Here is a 16,482-nt window from a genome sequence, read left to right as displayed (position 1 = left end):
CGTGTATCAAATTCAGAGAACGGACGAACGAACCTCATTATATTGAAGTTATCAACGGAAATGGGTAAACATCAGATTCCAAATCGCCGAAACTCCGGCAGTCTTGACTTGAAGAGTAACCCCAAGACAAATTTATTATCTCTAGGTGTTATTCGTCAGTGGGCAGGTCGGGTGGCAAACAGTTGCTGTCGCTTGCCGATCCGGGATGTCTGGTGATCGGTTCAATCCAACACGAATTCATGCACGCTTTGGGTTTCTCGCACGAGCAGTCACGATCAGACAGAGACGACTACCTTGACCTTCACTTGGAGAACGTAGATATAAGTATGTAAATCGGTTGTCTGGGCGTCCAACAGGTGTTGCTAGTAGTTAGTCGGTCTTGAAACTTCAAATTACGCTCGCCTTGTCTTTTTAAAATCTCCATTCTAATCAACTTTCTTCTTCGGACTATTCTTCTAGCTATGCTTCATAATTTCGACAAAGATGACACTAACAATTTGGACTTGCCATACGAATACGGCTCCGTAATGCACTACGGAAAATATGCATTCAGGTAACCAGCTACGAGCCCCGTTATAAAGCTATCATCCGTTTAAACACCAGGATCCAGTTCCACAGTTGTGAGTTAGAGTTAACTCTGAGTTAAAATTTGTTTATTTTCAATGAGTTAACTCAGAGTTAAATCTTAACTCACAACTGTGGAACTGGGTCCTGTGCTCACTAAACGCAAGCATTTTTTCATAAAAAAGTAGCCTCACATTTATTGAAAATACCTTTCTTTATAAATGTCTGGTTCATTTTTTCTTGGTCACGACCGGGCATATTAACACCATGTTAGCACCGTGTCAGCGATAACCACCGAAGAAGCACTCTATGTAAAACGATGATATAAATTCCCAGATCGAGAAAGAAAAAATATCGAATTGTTCGCTGTCGAATTGTCTGCTATTTATTCGACGATTTGACTATCGCACTAGTCATATATACTTCAGGGCCTGGTTTGGTACACTGATGTTATCTCTAACCCGGGGCTAACTCAATTCATTTTCACAGGAGTTAATACCCACGGTCTTAAAAACCGCGGGCCCTGGAAAACTTAAGTTTATATTATTCCTGTATTTTGTATAAAAATGTCGTCGGCCTCTATCAACACTTAATCGTATCGTATACATATGATTGTAGTAAAAACGGGAAGCCGACGATGACACCGAAAAATTATGCGGCTGAAATCGGGCTGAGGAAATTACATCCTCGCGATGTAGAAATGATTCGACGCTATTACGACTGCAACAACGACAACAACGCCGGAGCCGCGCGTAATGTTACCCCCAACATTCATCTTACTTTCCTTATTAATAGTATAGCATATTTCAATTCAATTTCCCTAACATGTTTTAAAGGTGAATCGTACTAAAGCCATAGAAAATCGAACGATTTTTTCTCTAGATATCAATCCTTTAGATAACCATACAATCAATATGATAAGATACTAAGATCTATTTGCACGAAAATTTGTAAGAAAATATTTAGTTATCTCAATGTTTTGCATTTCACCATGAATTTCATTTTCATCTTTTCATTTTCTTACCTTATGTAGTGTTAAGATTACTATGTAGATAATGCGCTATATCAAGAAAATAAACTATTATTATTATTATTATCATTGTTATTATTATCATTATCATTAATATCATTTTTATCATTATGAAATATGATAATTTTTTTATTATGAAATTTGTTTTTTTCATCTTGTATAGCTTTATGATGTGCAAACTTTGATACAATACGTAGCAATAATTCATTCATCAAATATATGTCAAGACTTATATGATATTATTATTATTTTGCCAACACCTGTTCTACATAATTAATGGCGCACCTCAAAGCCTGAAGCTGCACAAATAAAGGCAGATGGCAAAGTTGGCTTAAGCCCTTCTCTCTCATCATTACAACATTCCGGTGTACGAAATTGTAGTCAGTTGAATGAAAGGCCTACCGACTTTCATATTTGCCCATTATTCCTGTCCCTTTATCATGCCGGCTTTAAAATCCAATGTTTCTTCTGCAGAATGCGATGATATCGATACCGATTGCCGACAAGCTAAACACATGTGTCGAAACGCGCGTTTTCAAGATTACATGGCCAAGAATTGTGAGAAAACCTGCGGATTTTGCGAGTAAGTTTTCGACGGCCTCGTCATTAAAATCGCGAATGATAAATTCTATGCTATAAATTCTACGTTACTGTTAATTTCGTTTCCAGGGGAACCGCACTTGACCGAACACGTGAGTATAATACAGGCCCTTTCGCATGATTCGTGCTAATCGCGATGGAGCGTTTGGGTTCGAATCCCGACTTGACTGTCATAATTTATCAGGGTTTTCTGCCCGTTCGATTTTTTTTTTTATATAGAATGTTCAGATGCGATAACTGGCTGTAAAAAGTATGAAAACATGTGCCGTAGAACTAAGATCAGAAAAATGTGCCCGAACACCTGCAACGCCTGCGCAGAATTCAATCGATGAATTGCTTGATCAGAATTTAAATGTTTGTAATGGTAATACGATGTCAATGACGTGTATTTATGGGTGAAATAAACAATTAAAAAGTGATATAACAATATCAATGCTCATATACTTGATTCAATTCGGGAAAGTTGCATGCATAGGGGCCGTGTTAACCGGGTGGCAAATCAGTAAAATAATGAATACCCACAATAGATTCAGCCAAAAATGTTGGCTAATAGTATTTTGTCGAAACGTTGCTCGAAATAGAATTTTGCTAAAGAACTTTTTTAGCCGAATCTATCGTAGGATTTCTCTCGTTAAGCTACTATTGTATTGTACGCGAATGACCGATGATAGCCAACATTGCGGTCCTCACTTACCGCAGTAGCAATAGACGTTTCTCATTTGTCAATGAACAGAACAACGGGTATGTAATGATTGCGCGTGAAAACGCTAAGTGGTCCAATAATTAAAAATCAATTTTATCAGATAATGAACTCTAACTTTGATAATGATTTTATTGATAGCGATTGCGCTTTCATTAGAGGGTGATAGAGTTTGAATAAACGGTAGTATTCATGCCGATATCGCTCCAGTCACGCAGAATGCAGTTGGTCGTGTTGATCGTTTCAATTATTTGGGCTTTCGCCTCGGGACAGGTAAGGATCGAATACAAATCATCAGAAATGTATGTTTGATATCATATATCGCGGGCCCCTATAACCTATAGGCGCAAACTAGACTTAATCATAATATTGGATGAAACACTATCTCGTTACGATGTAAGACACTAAGAATAGATAGAACCTGAAAGGTTTCTATGAACTATTAGTTCATCCAACCTGTCGACTATATTCTGATAGACATCATCAGGAATTAACTTAAGGGATCAGGCAGTAGGGGATCTTGAATTCCACTTTTGTATAGACTATGTACACACTTCATTTTTTAGCCAAATGCGGAATTTGAGGCGTACAAAGGTAAGGGGAACCGTTATCATATTCGCAGTTCGTTTATTCCGGTTTTAAATAACTAGAAAACCTGTGGTTGGTGGCAGTTTTATGAAACCGTATACGGTTTTGATTTCAGCGAGCCACCCGGAAGAATTTTCAGGCAAATTCGAAGGCGATATAGACAACCCAGTACAACCGAATGGAGTTAGTATAAACAGTTATAGATTGCACATTTTTTTCGCTCATCGGTTTCTAGTCGTTTTCTAATTAGTGGCAATTTTCGATTCTCGATTTCTATAGTTCAGAAACGCGCGCATCGGTAAAAAGAAATGGCGCTATGGAATCGTGTATTACAACTTCACGGGAACAAGTAAGTTTAACGACCTTCAAAAGGTCATTGCTCGCAGCTCTTTTCGAAGCTTGGTCCCAGTTGCTCAGTTATGGCTCGGGTCCACAAGTGGTCTTGGATCTTAAAACTGGGTTTAAATGGGTGAATTGGGCTGTAGAACCAAGATAATCCTAGATTGTTCTTGAATCTATTGAAATATCGATGGTTTGACCGGACCTGAAGACCGGAACTCTTCGTCGACCGCATAACCGACCCGGGATCTTGCTTGCTACGTTTGAATTTCATTTCAGCCTATTACACCCAGGTAAAGGTTAAAGACGCTCTAGCCGATCTGCAATCGAAAGTTGGCCCGTGCATCAAATTCCAACAGCGCGTAAACGAACCGCATTACGTTCAAGTTATCAACGGACGGGGGTAAGTAATAGAATCCTGCATGGTGCACATAACACGAAACGTAATCTTTGACAGGCGCGTTTCCTGACTGTGTGCGAAACAAGAAACTCCATTCAGCGAAAAACTTCTTTGTCCCGGAGAACTTGTTTTTTTTTCTTGCTTTGGCGAAGGCTTGTAGTCGATACTCTGGCTATATATTTCTAGTTGCTACTCGACTGTCGGCAGAGCTGGTGGTAAACAGATGCTTTCACTCGCGGATCCGGGCTGCTTGAGTCGTGGTACGATCCAACACGAATTCATGCACGCTTTAGGTTTCGCCCACGAACAGTCGCGATCGGACAGAGACGACTACCTTGACCTTCACTTGGAGAATGTGCAAGAATGTACGTAAAAAAGTGAAAATGTTAAACAATTTTACTGAGGAACGTTTCATAGATATACTTATCATTGTAGGTTTAGGTTTAGGTTTATTTATTTCGCTCTAACCAAACATAGGTATATAGAGGTAACAAGAATTTGTACAATAAAATTTGAAAGTCACTCTGTGAAGTGGCCCCTGGTGGTGATTGGCCGAGTTTCTCATAAAGATTATTCTCTGGCTTGGCTCATGAACCTTGAAACATAAACCTGCTAATAATGCCCTGAGCGGTTGAGGGATGAAAAAAACCGTTTCTTTTTCTATTTTGTAGCCATGAAACACAATTTCAACAAGTTTAACACGGATAACCTGGATTTGCCTTATGAATATGGTTCCGTCATGCACTACGGCAAATATGCTTTCAGGTAAAAGCAAATTTTACACGCAATTTCTGTATTCGCGCCGTTGCAGAAAAGAGATATTTACTGTTTTATTGTATTCATAAATCTTATACAAAATATTCACAGTATAAACGGACGCCCGACGATGACTCCCAAGAAACCGGGTGTCGAAATCGGGCTGAGGAAATTACATTCCCGCGATGTAGAAATGATTCGACGCCATTACGGCTGCAACACCGACAACAACGAAAACATATACGGAGGTAATGATTTCTCTTTTTTGCCAGAATTCTAAAATTTGTTTATGAAAACATAGTACCCTGTACGAAATAGATAGAACAATACCCTGGGCAGTGTTGGCTATGGATAAACCCTAAATCTGGTCTTGTATCTAAGAACACATTTGGAAACTTCACGTAGCAGCGGGCATGTTATTTGCTATATCTTCATATATATAAATAAGTCAACGAATGATTCAATATTGCCCCTTTCCATGTGCTGGTCCTTCCGATAATTCGCATCTGAGATAACACGTCAAACATTTTATAGAGTGCGTCGACGAACAGACGGATTGCCTGCAAAAGAAATACATGTGCTGGGACGACCAGTTTAGAAGTTACATGGCTCGAGTGTGCGAGAAAACGTGCGGAGCCTGCGAGTAAGTTATTATGCTATAAATACTATACTATATTATGATATACTGTTCAATACCAGGGGTAAAAGAGTTACATAAAAAATTGCCCTGGAATAATCACGGGCAGATGAGAGGGTGAAATGATTAATTTGGAAATTGCGCGCAATAGTCACTGGATATATCATAACTTTGTTTAGAAACTAATCTTGTGATATCTTCGTTACAGGGGAACAGATATCGGACCGCCCGGTAAGTTCTTTTTTGATATAACGATATAAACAGTCGTAAGAGTACAATGAAAGTAACGTCTTCGATTTTTCGTTTCTGCAGAATGTTTGGATCATACGACGGACTGTTGGAAGATTAGTCGACTATGCCACAGACCTAAAGTCAGATCGCTATGCCAGAAAACGTGCGGCGCCTGTGACGAAACATTCCCTTAATAAACGTAACTGACTATGAATTTTCTTTAGATTATTACGTAATTTATTTTAAGGTTTGGTCCATATATTCTATATGTGTCGGTGTAAAGTCGATCGTCCATTTGTTCTTTTCTATTTCCTTTGACCATCTATAGCTCGATTTGTTTTTTTGGTTGCCTTGGGTTTCAGTTGTTCAGCAAACATCGCCGAAAAGGCAGCCGAATTGGAGGAATCTGTTTAGCGTCTATCGTCGTCTTACAGTCGTCAAGCAACGAGCAGTTCATTTTGCTCCACTTATCTACATCTAAGATTTAGCAGAGTCGATTCTCTGTTGCGGGTTCCGAGTACGCGTAATATCAGCCGAACTTCCATATAGGGACAACAAAATACTTCGAAATAACGCAAAAGAGGGCGCAACGATCATTAAAAACCCGAAAAATTAACCATAACGAATACTGTCATTTTTATTCATGATTTCGTTACACATTCATAATATACTTTTCTTTTCGTAGATATAATGTGTATATATATATATATCTATATATATGTATGTATTTACATGTTTTGCAACGTCGCGCCAATTAATATTTACATAAGACAAGTTACACAAATTCTCAACAAGCAACGCAAACTATCATAACCGCGGCGAATAAATCGTTTTATTTGATAGGAAGCAAATTTCCTCGAAAGATATCTGTTGACATTTTATATCAGCAAATTGACACGTCTGATCTTACGTTTTTTTTTTTCAACCGTTTTCGACGAATCAGTCGGTGCCGATCAACTCGATTAACCGCTTTATTAGTACCCGGTATTCGGTGAAGTTCGTAATGCGAAATTCAACAATATTAACGATAAAATTTCCTTGAAAAGTTTCCTTGAGGTAGTTTAGTTAATTCGACGTTTCGACTATGCTCTAAAAGTCATATTCAGGAAAACTGAGTTACGACATATAATGATGAAATATAAGGAGGTCCCAGTATTCCTGAAGATGATTATAAGTACATAGTCGAAAAGTCGAATAAACTACACTAGCTCAAGGAAACATTTTCGGACTTCATTTTTTCGTTATCATAGTGGGATTCGCTTTAAATCGTCGCCACAACACGGATATAGTATTTCACCAATCGCTTAAGTTTATGTATAATCATTTCCCTGATCAACTATGTGTCCGCGGCCGAACTCGGTTAACCAATAAAGTCATTCGATGAATTGTACTGGAATTCATTCATAGAAAAACGTTTTTCTTTTAATCAAACTCGCTTGTCATCAAAGTCGTTGCAGCTGCGATGATTATTACGTTGACAACTTATCCAAGACGAATTAGGCTTAGTAAATTGAATCGAAAATATAAATTCCGACTCAAAAAAAGCGAAGAATTATTTCATGTGACGATTAAAACGATGACGACTTAAGTTTGACTGTATATCCTAGATGTTTTACTCGGTATCCAGACGACCAAAAGCATATATTTATATTTACAGTCTCAACGTTACCGAGTAAGGCGAATTCCATTTTTCACTGGCTTCGTAGAACTTGGCTCGACACCAGACCGGGCACCAGCCTCAGAAACAACCAGCCCGGGCACCAGCTGGGACACCAGACATTGCACCATCCCCGGACACCAGCCCCCGACACCACCAACCCGGGCACCAGCCCCGGACACCAGCTTCAACTTTTCGTCTTCGTGATCAAACTTTCAAAAATATCCTCATCACTAAAACGTGACTTGCGCATTCACATCACGTGACATATCCTAGCCCGATTTTTTGACTGCGTTGTATGTATATACGTGGACAATTCTAAGAGATTCTCAATTCGACGATCAATTTTCAAAGGTGGCAGCATCATTTATATTTCGCCAATTAATCGGTTTACGGAGCGTGAAATTAAAGGGGAGTCTGTAGCATAGTTGCGAACGACGCCGGCGACTGTGCTTATATCAACGCGGAATGATCGATAGGGTGACTAACTAACTGACTAACTAACTGACTGACTGACTGACTCAGTTTTCTAAACGGATATTTTCTCCGTCCGGCCGGGGAAACGGCGTATAATGGTGTCAGCCAGCGCTATCAGCACACTGAAGCCACATTAGAGCAACAGCGCGTTTATGCAACACAGGTAATTGAATTATCTCCTGGATACAGTTACACAGTTGTAAGTTGAGTAAACTCCGAGTTCTCATTTTCGACGAGTTAACTCTCCGAGTCGGAACTTAACTGGGTGCTGCGATTTGTAGATTGGCGTTTTATCACTCGCAAGACGACAACACCCGATTTTTGAACCGACGACTTAAAGATCGGGTATGACTTGAAATCGTATGTTCGTCGTGTTGGGCGCGCGCAATGATCGCTATACTCGGCCCGGACAAAAATGGCGTCACAACAAGTAAAATACAACGAACATCCGCTTCAGGCGCCGACAGATCGATAACGATAGAATGACGTCACTGACTCTTACACTACACGCGTTGTACGACGATCGTCATTTTAGGAAACGTTCCGAGTCCGTGCTGCGACGGTAACGTAGAAAATCCTGCACCCAGAAAAAAAGAGCCCGCTAAGGTTTACTTTTTAGTTAATGATTCATCTTCGACATTTCGACTATATCCTAATAGTCATCTTCGTGAATACCGAGCGGAGAGGACTTTCGAGATTTAGTCGCGACATCGATAATGAATCATTGACTATAAAGGAAACCTTTTCGGACTCTCTTTTTTTCTTCGTATTTGAGGAGTTTCTTTATTACTACCACGCGATCATAGCAGGCACTCGCGTTCGTCATCGGTAGATTCGCGTTCTTCGCCGCTTGAATCGTAATCGCTCGAGTTCTCCTGATCGTCATCGTCATCGTCATCGCTCCAATCTGAAAATAATCATTGAAAATCGTGATCAACGACGAGATTATTTTTTCGATTCACAAAAGGCCCGCAAAACTGGGAATAGTAGAGCACATCATTTGTACCCGGATTTTCGTAAAACCATTCGGATCTAAGAGGTGTTAGGAGACGCCCGTGAGACGATTAAATCTTTTCGAGTTTCAGTTTGTATTAAGACACTTCTTCAAATAGGGTATCGTGAAAGGGGTTAGGTTAAAGGGCGCTGCTATGGATGCCCTTTTCTCAATGACTTGCCCCGATACTTCGTGATAAGACTCTCGGATCTCTTCGGCAACCGGTTCCCAGGGACTCGAATCTTATGATTCCGCTATACGGGATGAAACTCTGACCGAACCGAACCAGTGCGCGAATAAAATGTCCAAGTTTTAGGTCATTGTCGCGAGTTGCGCGGCATTGCCGTGACGTCATAATCAGCCAATAAGGAAATTATACGTCTCATTTTTGCGGTTAGTGAAAAAATTAAAATCGCGTCATTGTGTCGGTGTTGTTCCGTCCTGTAGAGTTCCTCCTATTTCCACCGGCGTTCATCCGAGCTTTGATGATAATGCACCTTCGTAAATGCGGGACCGAATTCGGGCTTTGAAGCGCGTGAAAAAATCCTTCTAAAAATGAGTTACGCTTTTTTCGCCGCGATGAAAGAGTCGCTGCTTTTCGCGGATAACTGCTAGGCGCATTGATCCAGGAGGTTGTCGCGTGATTACTTTTCGTAAAAGCCGCGAAGCAATTTCGCCACCGCGGAAAAGAAGAGACACTTCCTTCTCGTCACCAAGAGAGGGATTTCCTGTCAATTCGACGAATTAAACGCGTTCTCTCGTTTAGGCTGCATCACCGGTGCATTATTCAATCTCGAAATGAACGCGGCGCGCGGCCGGGAAACCGAAGCTGAAAACCGACTTTTAATTAATCAACTTTCTACCAGCTCTACGCGACAACTATTCAATCAATTTTGCAAGGAAAAATTCCCACTATTTCATTAAGGACGAGCGGAAATCCCAACTGTCTTAGTGACTACAAGGTATTCTCATAACCACGTACCTAGTCAAATCTGGTTTTGTCAGTAATGAGTAAGCCGTACTCCTTTATATCGCTGTACACCGCTAGATGACGTGACTATAACTCATTTGATCTGATTATGTTTCAATCTGTATGTTCTGATACGAAATATTGTATCTTTTACATACCAATACTTGGTCAGAGAGTAATAAACCTTTGTTGTGTATTGCTTTTATTAATAGAATTAGTTTTGTTTTAGTTTTTAATTATTTTAGAACTGGATTATCTCTGTTAGAACTGTTCCCTCTATGACATGAAACAAAGAGTTGAATATTCTACGTTTTCACCTACATCCGAGAAAAGGTTATTGGGTACCTGCCCCATTACTGTAGCATTCGAGGATTCCGCGTATGGCAGGCGTTGATCTACCAGGTGTCGCTAGTAGAAAGTCGGTCTACCGCGTTCGATTTCTTCTAAATCTCAACTAAAACTGAATAAACTTTTCTCTTACATGAATCGATTATTAATGAAAACTATACCGATATTTGAGTAGAGGAATGAATGTATTGTATTTTCGGTAGGTGCCCGTGATAATATATGGATTTGGGAGTCTAAAGATACATTTCAAAGTTCATTAAAAATGAACTACTTTTGACAACGGAAGACTCGTCACGCCATCTGGCGGGATAGCTGGTGTTGCGGGTTCCCCATTGTAAATGGAAAAATTAATCGAAATGTAATAGATATCGAATGCGGAAGAGCGAGTAACCAATATGTCAATTTTTCAATTTAGATTTTATGATGTTTCCATTTTGTCAAAACGTTCCCTCGGTTAAACGAGAATAAAAACATACTGATACGACGATGACCTGCGGCTGGGTCAGTAATTGCACAGTTAAACGGCTTCGATTGAAACCCAGTATTGCCTAGGGTTGGGAGTGGACACAGGGCCCTTGAAAGAGACTAGTACAGTACAAGTCCATCTTTTTTTCGTTTCGTCAACAAAGATAATTGGTGCATTTTAGTCCGAGGTGCGCCTAATATTGCCTTTTTTCAACATCAAAATGGCTTTCTAAGACTTGACAAGTTCTTAGAAAAATAACTTTTTGGAATTGGCCTCTGGATCCGCTCCTGGTAGCCAATATCACACCTTAAGACCAATCTCATGAACTTAGACAAGTTTAATTGATAAATCACGTCTGGCATCCGCGGGTCCTGTCCTGTTTACGAAAAATATCTTCATTTTTCAATTGCGACGTCTTTTTATCAAGATATCAAGTCTCGCCGTCACAATTCGCTTCGAAAAATCGTGTTTTTTTCGACTCACGCCTCATGAATCTGACGACGGCACGAATTGTTGAGGTATTCATTGAAAATGTCAAACTGCCAAAGTTTCCACGGCAATAGAATGACATTCGCCTAACGCAGACACTCTGCAGAATAATCGAATCGCTTCTGCAAATTCTTCGTCTTTTATTTTTGATTTATGGTTAGCAATTTATTGCGTTGAATTCAATTTGAAATTTCAATCAAGGAACGCTCAATTGCATTATAACATCGACTCCGAACAGACTGGTGTCTAGAATACCAAATTACACGTATTCAACTGTTTTTCCAACAAAACAAACCTGATCCATCGACTCGTTTGGTATAAGTTTGGTATAAGGTTTTCTTACGCTAAACTCGTCAAAGATCTGAGTAAGAAAGAGTCCTAACAGGGGTAAGGATTCGCTTCTCTTGATAATGAGGGTGTTAACGGTGATGTGTCCTGGACTAAATCTATTGATTGTTAGCGAGAGAGGTTGTCAATGTTCCAGCGGCGGGCAGGGTACATCCTGATGCAGGTAATAGGATTATCAGAGTTTATACTGACGAGGTATACTCATGACGTTTGGCTAGTTTAGATCGTTTTCTTCAATTGTTTTCTATACGCTAAGCTTATAAGATATTCACTCAGACTATTGAGGTCACGGCTGATGATTGGACGAGGCTTGCGATTTATGCAAAGTAGAGTCACTTACCGCAGTCGCTGTCGCAGTCGTCGTCACATTCGGAATCTTCACTATCGCTGCACTGGCTTTCATCGTCATCGTCAGTTTCCGTCGCGGGTTTGTCGGCTTTTTCTTTCTGGCACAGTTTCTGATAACCCCGCCCGGTCACCCGGCTCGTGTCGTCATCAGTTTCTACAATAAAAAAGATCAAAAACAATTTCAAATTTTCGTTTTTTTCAAGTGATTCATTTTAACGTCTTCATCTTACACGATTTTTATTCTTGCGGGTATTGTACCGTGGCAAGGTATCGCGATACCATTGGGTTCGAATCCCTGTCATGTAGGATGCCGAGTCGATGATGGCCGACACGGTGAAACTACGACCAACCACAAAGATTGTCACACTTTCAAACAACTTCAAATATACGTTGGTTTTTCGGTTAATTACATTTTCAATCTTTCCTAACCCAGAGAAACCGCAAAACAAGAAAGAGTTGACCCGAAAGTCTCCCACCGCAGCCAGGATTCGAACCCACGTACCCTGTAACCGACGGCCCAAACCACTCGGCAACTGTAGCGCCTTCATTTTCTTCGCGGTTGCGACGGTTCATACGCATCATACGTTCAATTATATAAAAGGAAATTAAAAGTCACGATACTGTTCGCCAGTTGTTCACATCCGCGTGAAGTTCAGATTACATATATACATGCTAATTGACTACCACGTCGCTTTAACGATAGATTCCTCATGTATTATACATCTTTGCGTCTATCAAATCCTTTGTAAAGTCGAATGTATTTCAGTTCAGTATTTACGAGCATTGAATATACGCTTCGGTTTTTATCGTTTTTACGATTCGTTGTGTTGGTCGCAACCGTCACTCGCCCACTCACGAGAATTTTTCCTATTAACATTTAGATTGCGCGCGGTTCTTCGCCCGACGCGGTTGAGAAGAACTAGAAATCCACTCGCGAAAATATCGGCTTCGTTTATCGAGTCAATATTGACCGGTGCGTTTCGCTGCCGGAGAATTGAACATCGGTTTACGACGAGGATCGTATAGGTTTCAGCTCGAGTAATGAGAACTTTTAAGAATGAGCAGGTCGGAATGAGTTTGTCATCACTTTCAGAGCTGTGTTAAGTGCCTCAACTCATTTCAGCCTGAAACTGAATCAATTTTTTTCTGGTAAAGATACGTTTGATCTTAGTTAACCAGTCGATGAAAGACTATTCCGTGTTGTGACGATACATACAGAATCCTACACTTAATGAAACGGAAGATAAAGTCCGAAAAGTTCTTCATTCAGCTATAGATTTATTTATCCGATGTTTCGACTATATCCTAATAGTCATCTTAAGGAAGACAACTATTAGGATTCCTAAAGATGACTATTAGCATATAGTCGAAACATCGGATGAATAAATTGGTAGCTGAAAGAAAAACTTTTCGGACTTTATCAACCGTTTTATTAGCGTATGATTCTCTATATGTTTGCTCGTATAGCTTCGCTGAAAATTCTGTTCTTATCAGCATGAGTCACCGATGCGCTAACGAATGTCCCGTTCAGACATTTCCTCGTCTATCGAGACATTGCGGCCACGTGTTTCTTCAAGCGACGAGCTTGATATTGAAAATTCGAACCATTCTAGATCGGAGCTCTTAAAACCTATCTTTATATTCGAGCTTATGGTTAACTAATTCCACCTTTATCGTGCGATAAATGTTTTATGTAAATGTCTCAGGGCAGTTTTTTATTATAGATATGGTAAATGGTGATAACAATAATTTACACACTATATCAAAATAAATGGCTCCATACTCCACGCAGTATATCTCACCAATGTAAGGCATTATTACATTCTAAGGCGTGCTTTATCTATACATATTTTGCTCACAATCTTTTTAGCAGACGGTACAGTTCGCTATCAGAGTCGGTATTGTCCGGCGGGAATTCGTCGAATCCGGTTCGGAATTATGAAGTTGTTATGGTCGCCTCGCTGCGTATCGGCGGACAACGTCATCAAACACCGGAGCAATCTGTCGCGCCAATCATACTAAACGCATTTAGCAAGACGTTTTAGCGCGATTAGTATGCCGGCTGCGCGAAAGAAAACCCGACCATCAAGTAGATAGCCGGGGAAAAAACAGCCAGTTCGGCATGCTCTTCATGCCGTGTATCGCCGCCATTGTTTCGACGCGGCCGTCGTCATATCGTCGAGAACGCCCGGAAATAAGAACTATGTCAACAGAGCTGCCACTGCTGAGATGAACAATTTTCGATTTGCCGCGAAAGCCACTTCAAAGCCATTCATTTACGGTCAATAAACGACTTTCTTTTGCGCATTCTTTTTTTCGAAACGCATTATTTATTTGGCCTTTAAGATCCGCGGGCTGCGAATCCAGTATAAAACGCTCCATTAGCGTCGATTCGGAATTGTGTCTGTCGCGCTGTCCGCCGAAACGGTGAACGGTGCCTTTTGAAAATACCAGAAATCGCGGTGTAAAAATCGCTAAAATCCTTTCAAAAACCAATAAAAAACCACTCAAGCCGCGAATACATTTCTTGATCGCGTGAATCGTCGACGGCCATCTGAAGCGGTGAATATCGGCGTTCCCCCGAGGCGGATCGAATAGCCCGGTTGCGTTTCGCTGTAAAAGTCAATTTGTCGCCATTTCGTTCCGTAAATAAAGGAGAAATCATTTAACCGAGTTAGCATACTGTCGGTGTACACGACTATTCAGGGTAACTCGCCACCGCCGACGTTACGATCGCGCAATCTTGTTACAGACGCCAGAAAACGAAAAGGGCCAATATACCGTAATACGCTCTATACACGCAACTGCATTTTTTTCAACGGTACATAAAACATAGAATCAGGAATCGTGCCAAATTATGCTGATATAAAATGATACCTTGTTTCTCCTAATCGGCCGGGTCATTTTGTAAGCTGCACAATTTTGAATCAGTGTTTTCTATAGCTACCGGACCTGTTTAGTTAGCTTGAAATGATATTAAAAAGCATTGTACAAGGTAGATAGGCGGCTGCCTGGTCAACTTTTAATCTCAGCAGAAATGAGAAACCAGGTATCAATTTTCTCAGCCTTATTGCCGGCTAGTTCTATACGCGTATGACTGACTCATCGTCGCAGAAATACTGTCCGAATATCAGCGCAAGAAGAGCTCGACGAATCGAGGAAGGGACTTCACTTCATAAAGAAAGCGTAATATTGCTAAGCCGTCAAGTTTCCAGCGAGTGGTTACAGCGTTCGAGTGTGAGGAGCCAGTTCGTAGGTTCGAACCCCGCACTTTACCGTAGTGTCCTTGGGCAAGACACTTATCCTCATTGCCTCTCTCTACCTACCGCTGTACAAATGACAATTTTAACAATAACAATAATAATAATTATTATTATTATCAAGTGTTTTAGGGGATTGTAGAGACGGGTAAGATTGACAGCAAAATGACGTTTGTTGCATATATCCATCATCTGTCCTACACTCCAACATTACGAGATTCTCAGTTTATCAAGCAGTGGCATTTTAACAGCGGTATGAGTAGTTATCGAGTAAATTCGATAGCTTTGTCAGTCAGTTTATCACAGCACAATTTACAGCCGAAGATATCCGAATGCGCATCATCAGAGTAAGAGAGAGAGACAGAGGGGGCGGGGGATGAGAGGGAGAGAGACTGCGCCGTTCTCAACGCTAAATTGAAATCGTGCCTAATCGCTGTACGGTGTATATCGATTCGCCGGGGCGAAACCGCCGCGCATTTTCCGTTCGAAAAAAAGGACAACTCCACGTTCTGCGCAAATCCGATTATTCGGCGACGATTTAATTCACGGTGTTTCGCATCGTTTCGGGGTAGGTGCGAATAATTAACGATTAAACATCAAAAGATGTGAAACGTATATTGTATCATAAGACAAATAGTGACAAAATCTAAAACCCCGAAGCCGAATTTGTGAAGAGGTTAATTTTTTCCGAAAGAAAACCGAACTATTGTGCTGTTTATGATGATCAAATAGCGTATTCCTTGAACAACGAGTTTATCATTAAACTGTAACGTGTTATGTTTCAGACTTTCATTGAGACAACAGCAGAGGCTCACCCAGGCTGGTGCACTAAGAGCACGTGCTCCCATCGCAGTTTAACAGTGCCCTTTTGAAAATATAATGGCAACATTTTTCAGGGCACTTTTTCCACTTAAAGAACAGCGGTCTGCAGCGCAAGATTCAGCTTATATTCTCGTTAACGTCCCTCAAGTACCTAGCAAATGCACAGGAATTCTGGCTTGGCGCTCGATCTACGTGGAATTACCCGTTTAACTTATATGCCCTTTTCATTTCTCTGTGTTCCTGTCGATGTTTGCCCCTGGATCCGCCCGTGCACAGCCAGCGTGGATTATCATTCAATTTTATTCGAATTTGTAAACAGCGGTTCACATATCGCTATCATCAAAGTCGTCATCGTGATCAAACTGCGGATTCCGGCTACCATCGCTATGTGGGTCACCGTGATTACTTCACAAATAACGTCCATAAACCCTAATGACTGCCGCCTATAAGCTGTCAAT

General features: G+C 40.7%; 1 protein-coding gene across 1 annotated transcript in view; it reads right to left on the bottom strand.

Moving 5' to 3' along the window:
* Window positions 1-6,582: 6,582 nt before the first annotated feature.
* Window positions 6,583-16,482, bottom strand: part of LOC141903809 (uncharacterized) — a 52,730-nt gene continuing 42,830 nt past the window's right edge. The window contains exons 3-4 of the mRNA XM_074792133.1: window positions 11,935-12,096; window positions 6,583-8,886 (exon numbers count right to left, since the gene is read on the bottom strand). Of these exons, the coding sequence (XP_074648234.1) occupies window positions 8,780-8,886; window positions 11,935-12,096 (269 nt within the window). The 3' untranslated portion in view covers window positions 6,583-8,779. The remainder of the gene's footprint in view (window positions 8,887-11,934; window positions 12,097-16,482) is intronic.

Source organism: Tubulanus polymorphus, chromosome 4, assembly GCF_964204645.1.
Source record: "Tubulanus polymorphus chromosome 4, tnTubPoly1.2, whole genome shotgun sequence".
Taxonomy (NCBI): Eukaryota; Metazoa; Nemertea; class Palaeonemertea; order Tubulaniformes; family Tubulanidae; genus Tubulanus; species Tubulanus polymorphus.
Note: the sequence above shows the minus strand (reverse complement) of the source record. Positions and strands in the feature narration are given on the sequence as shown.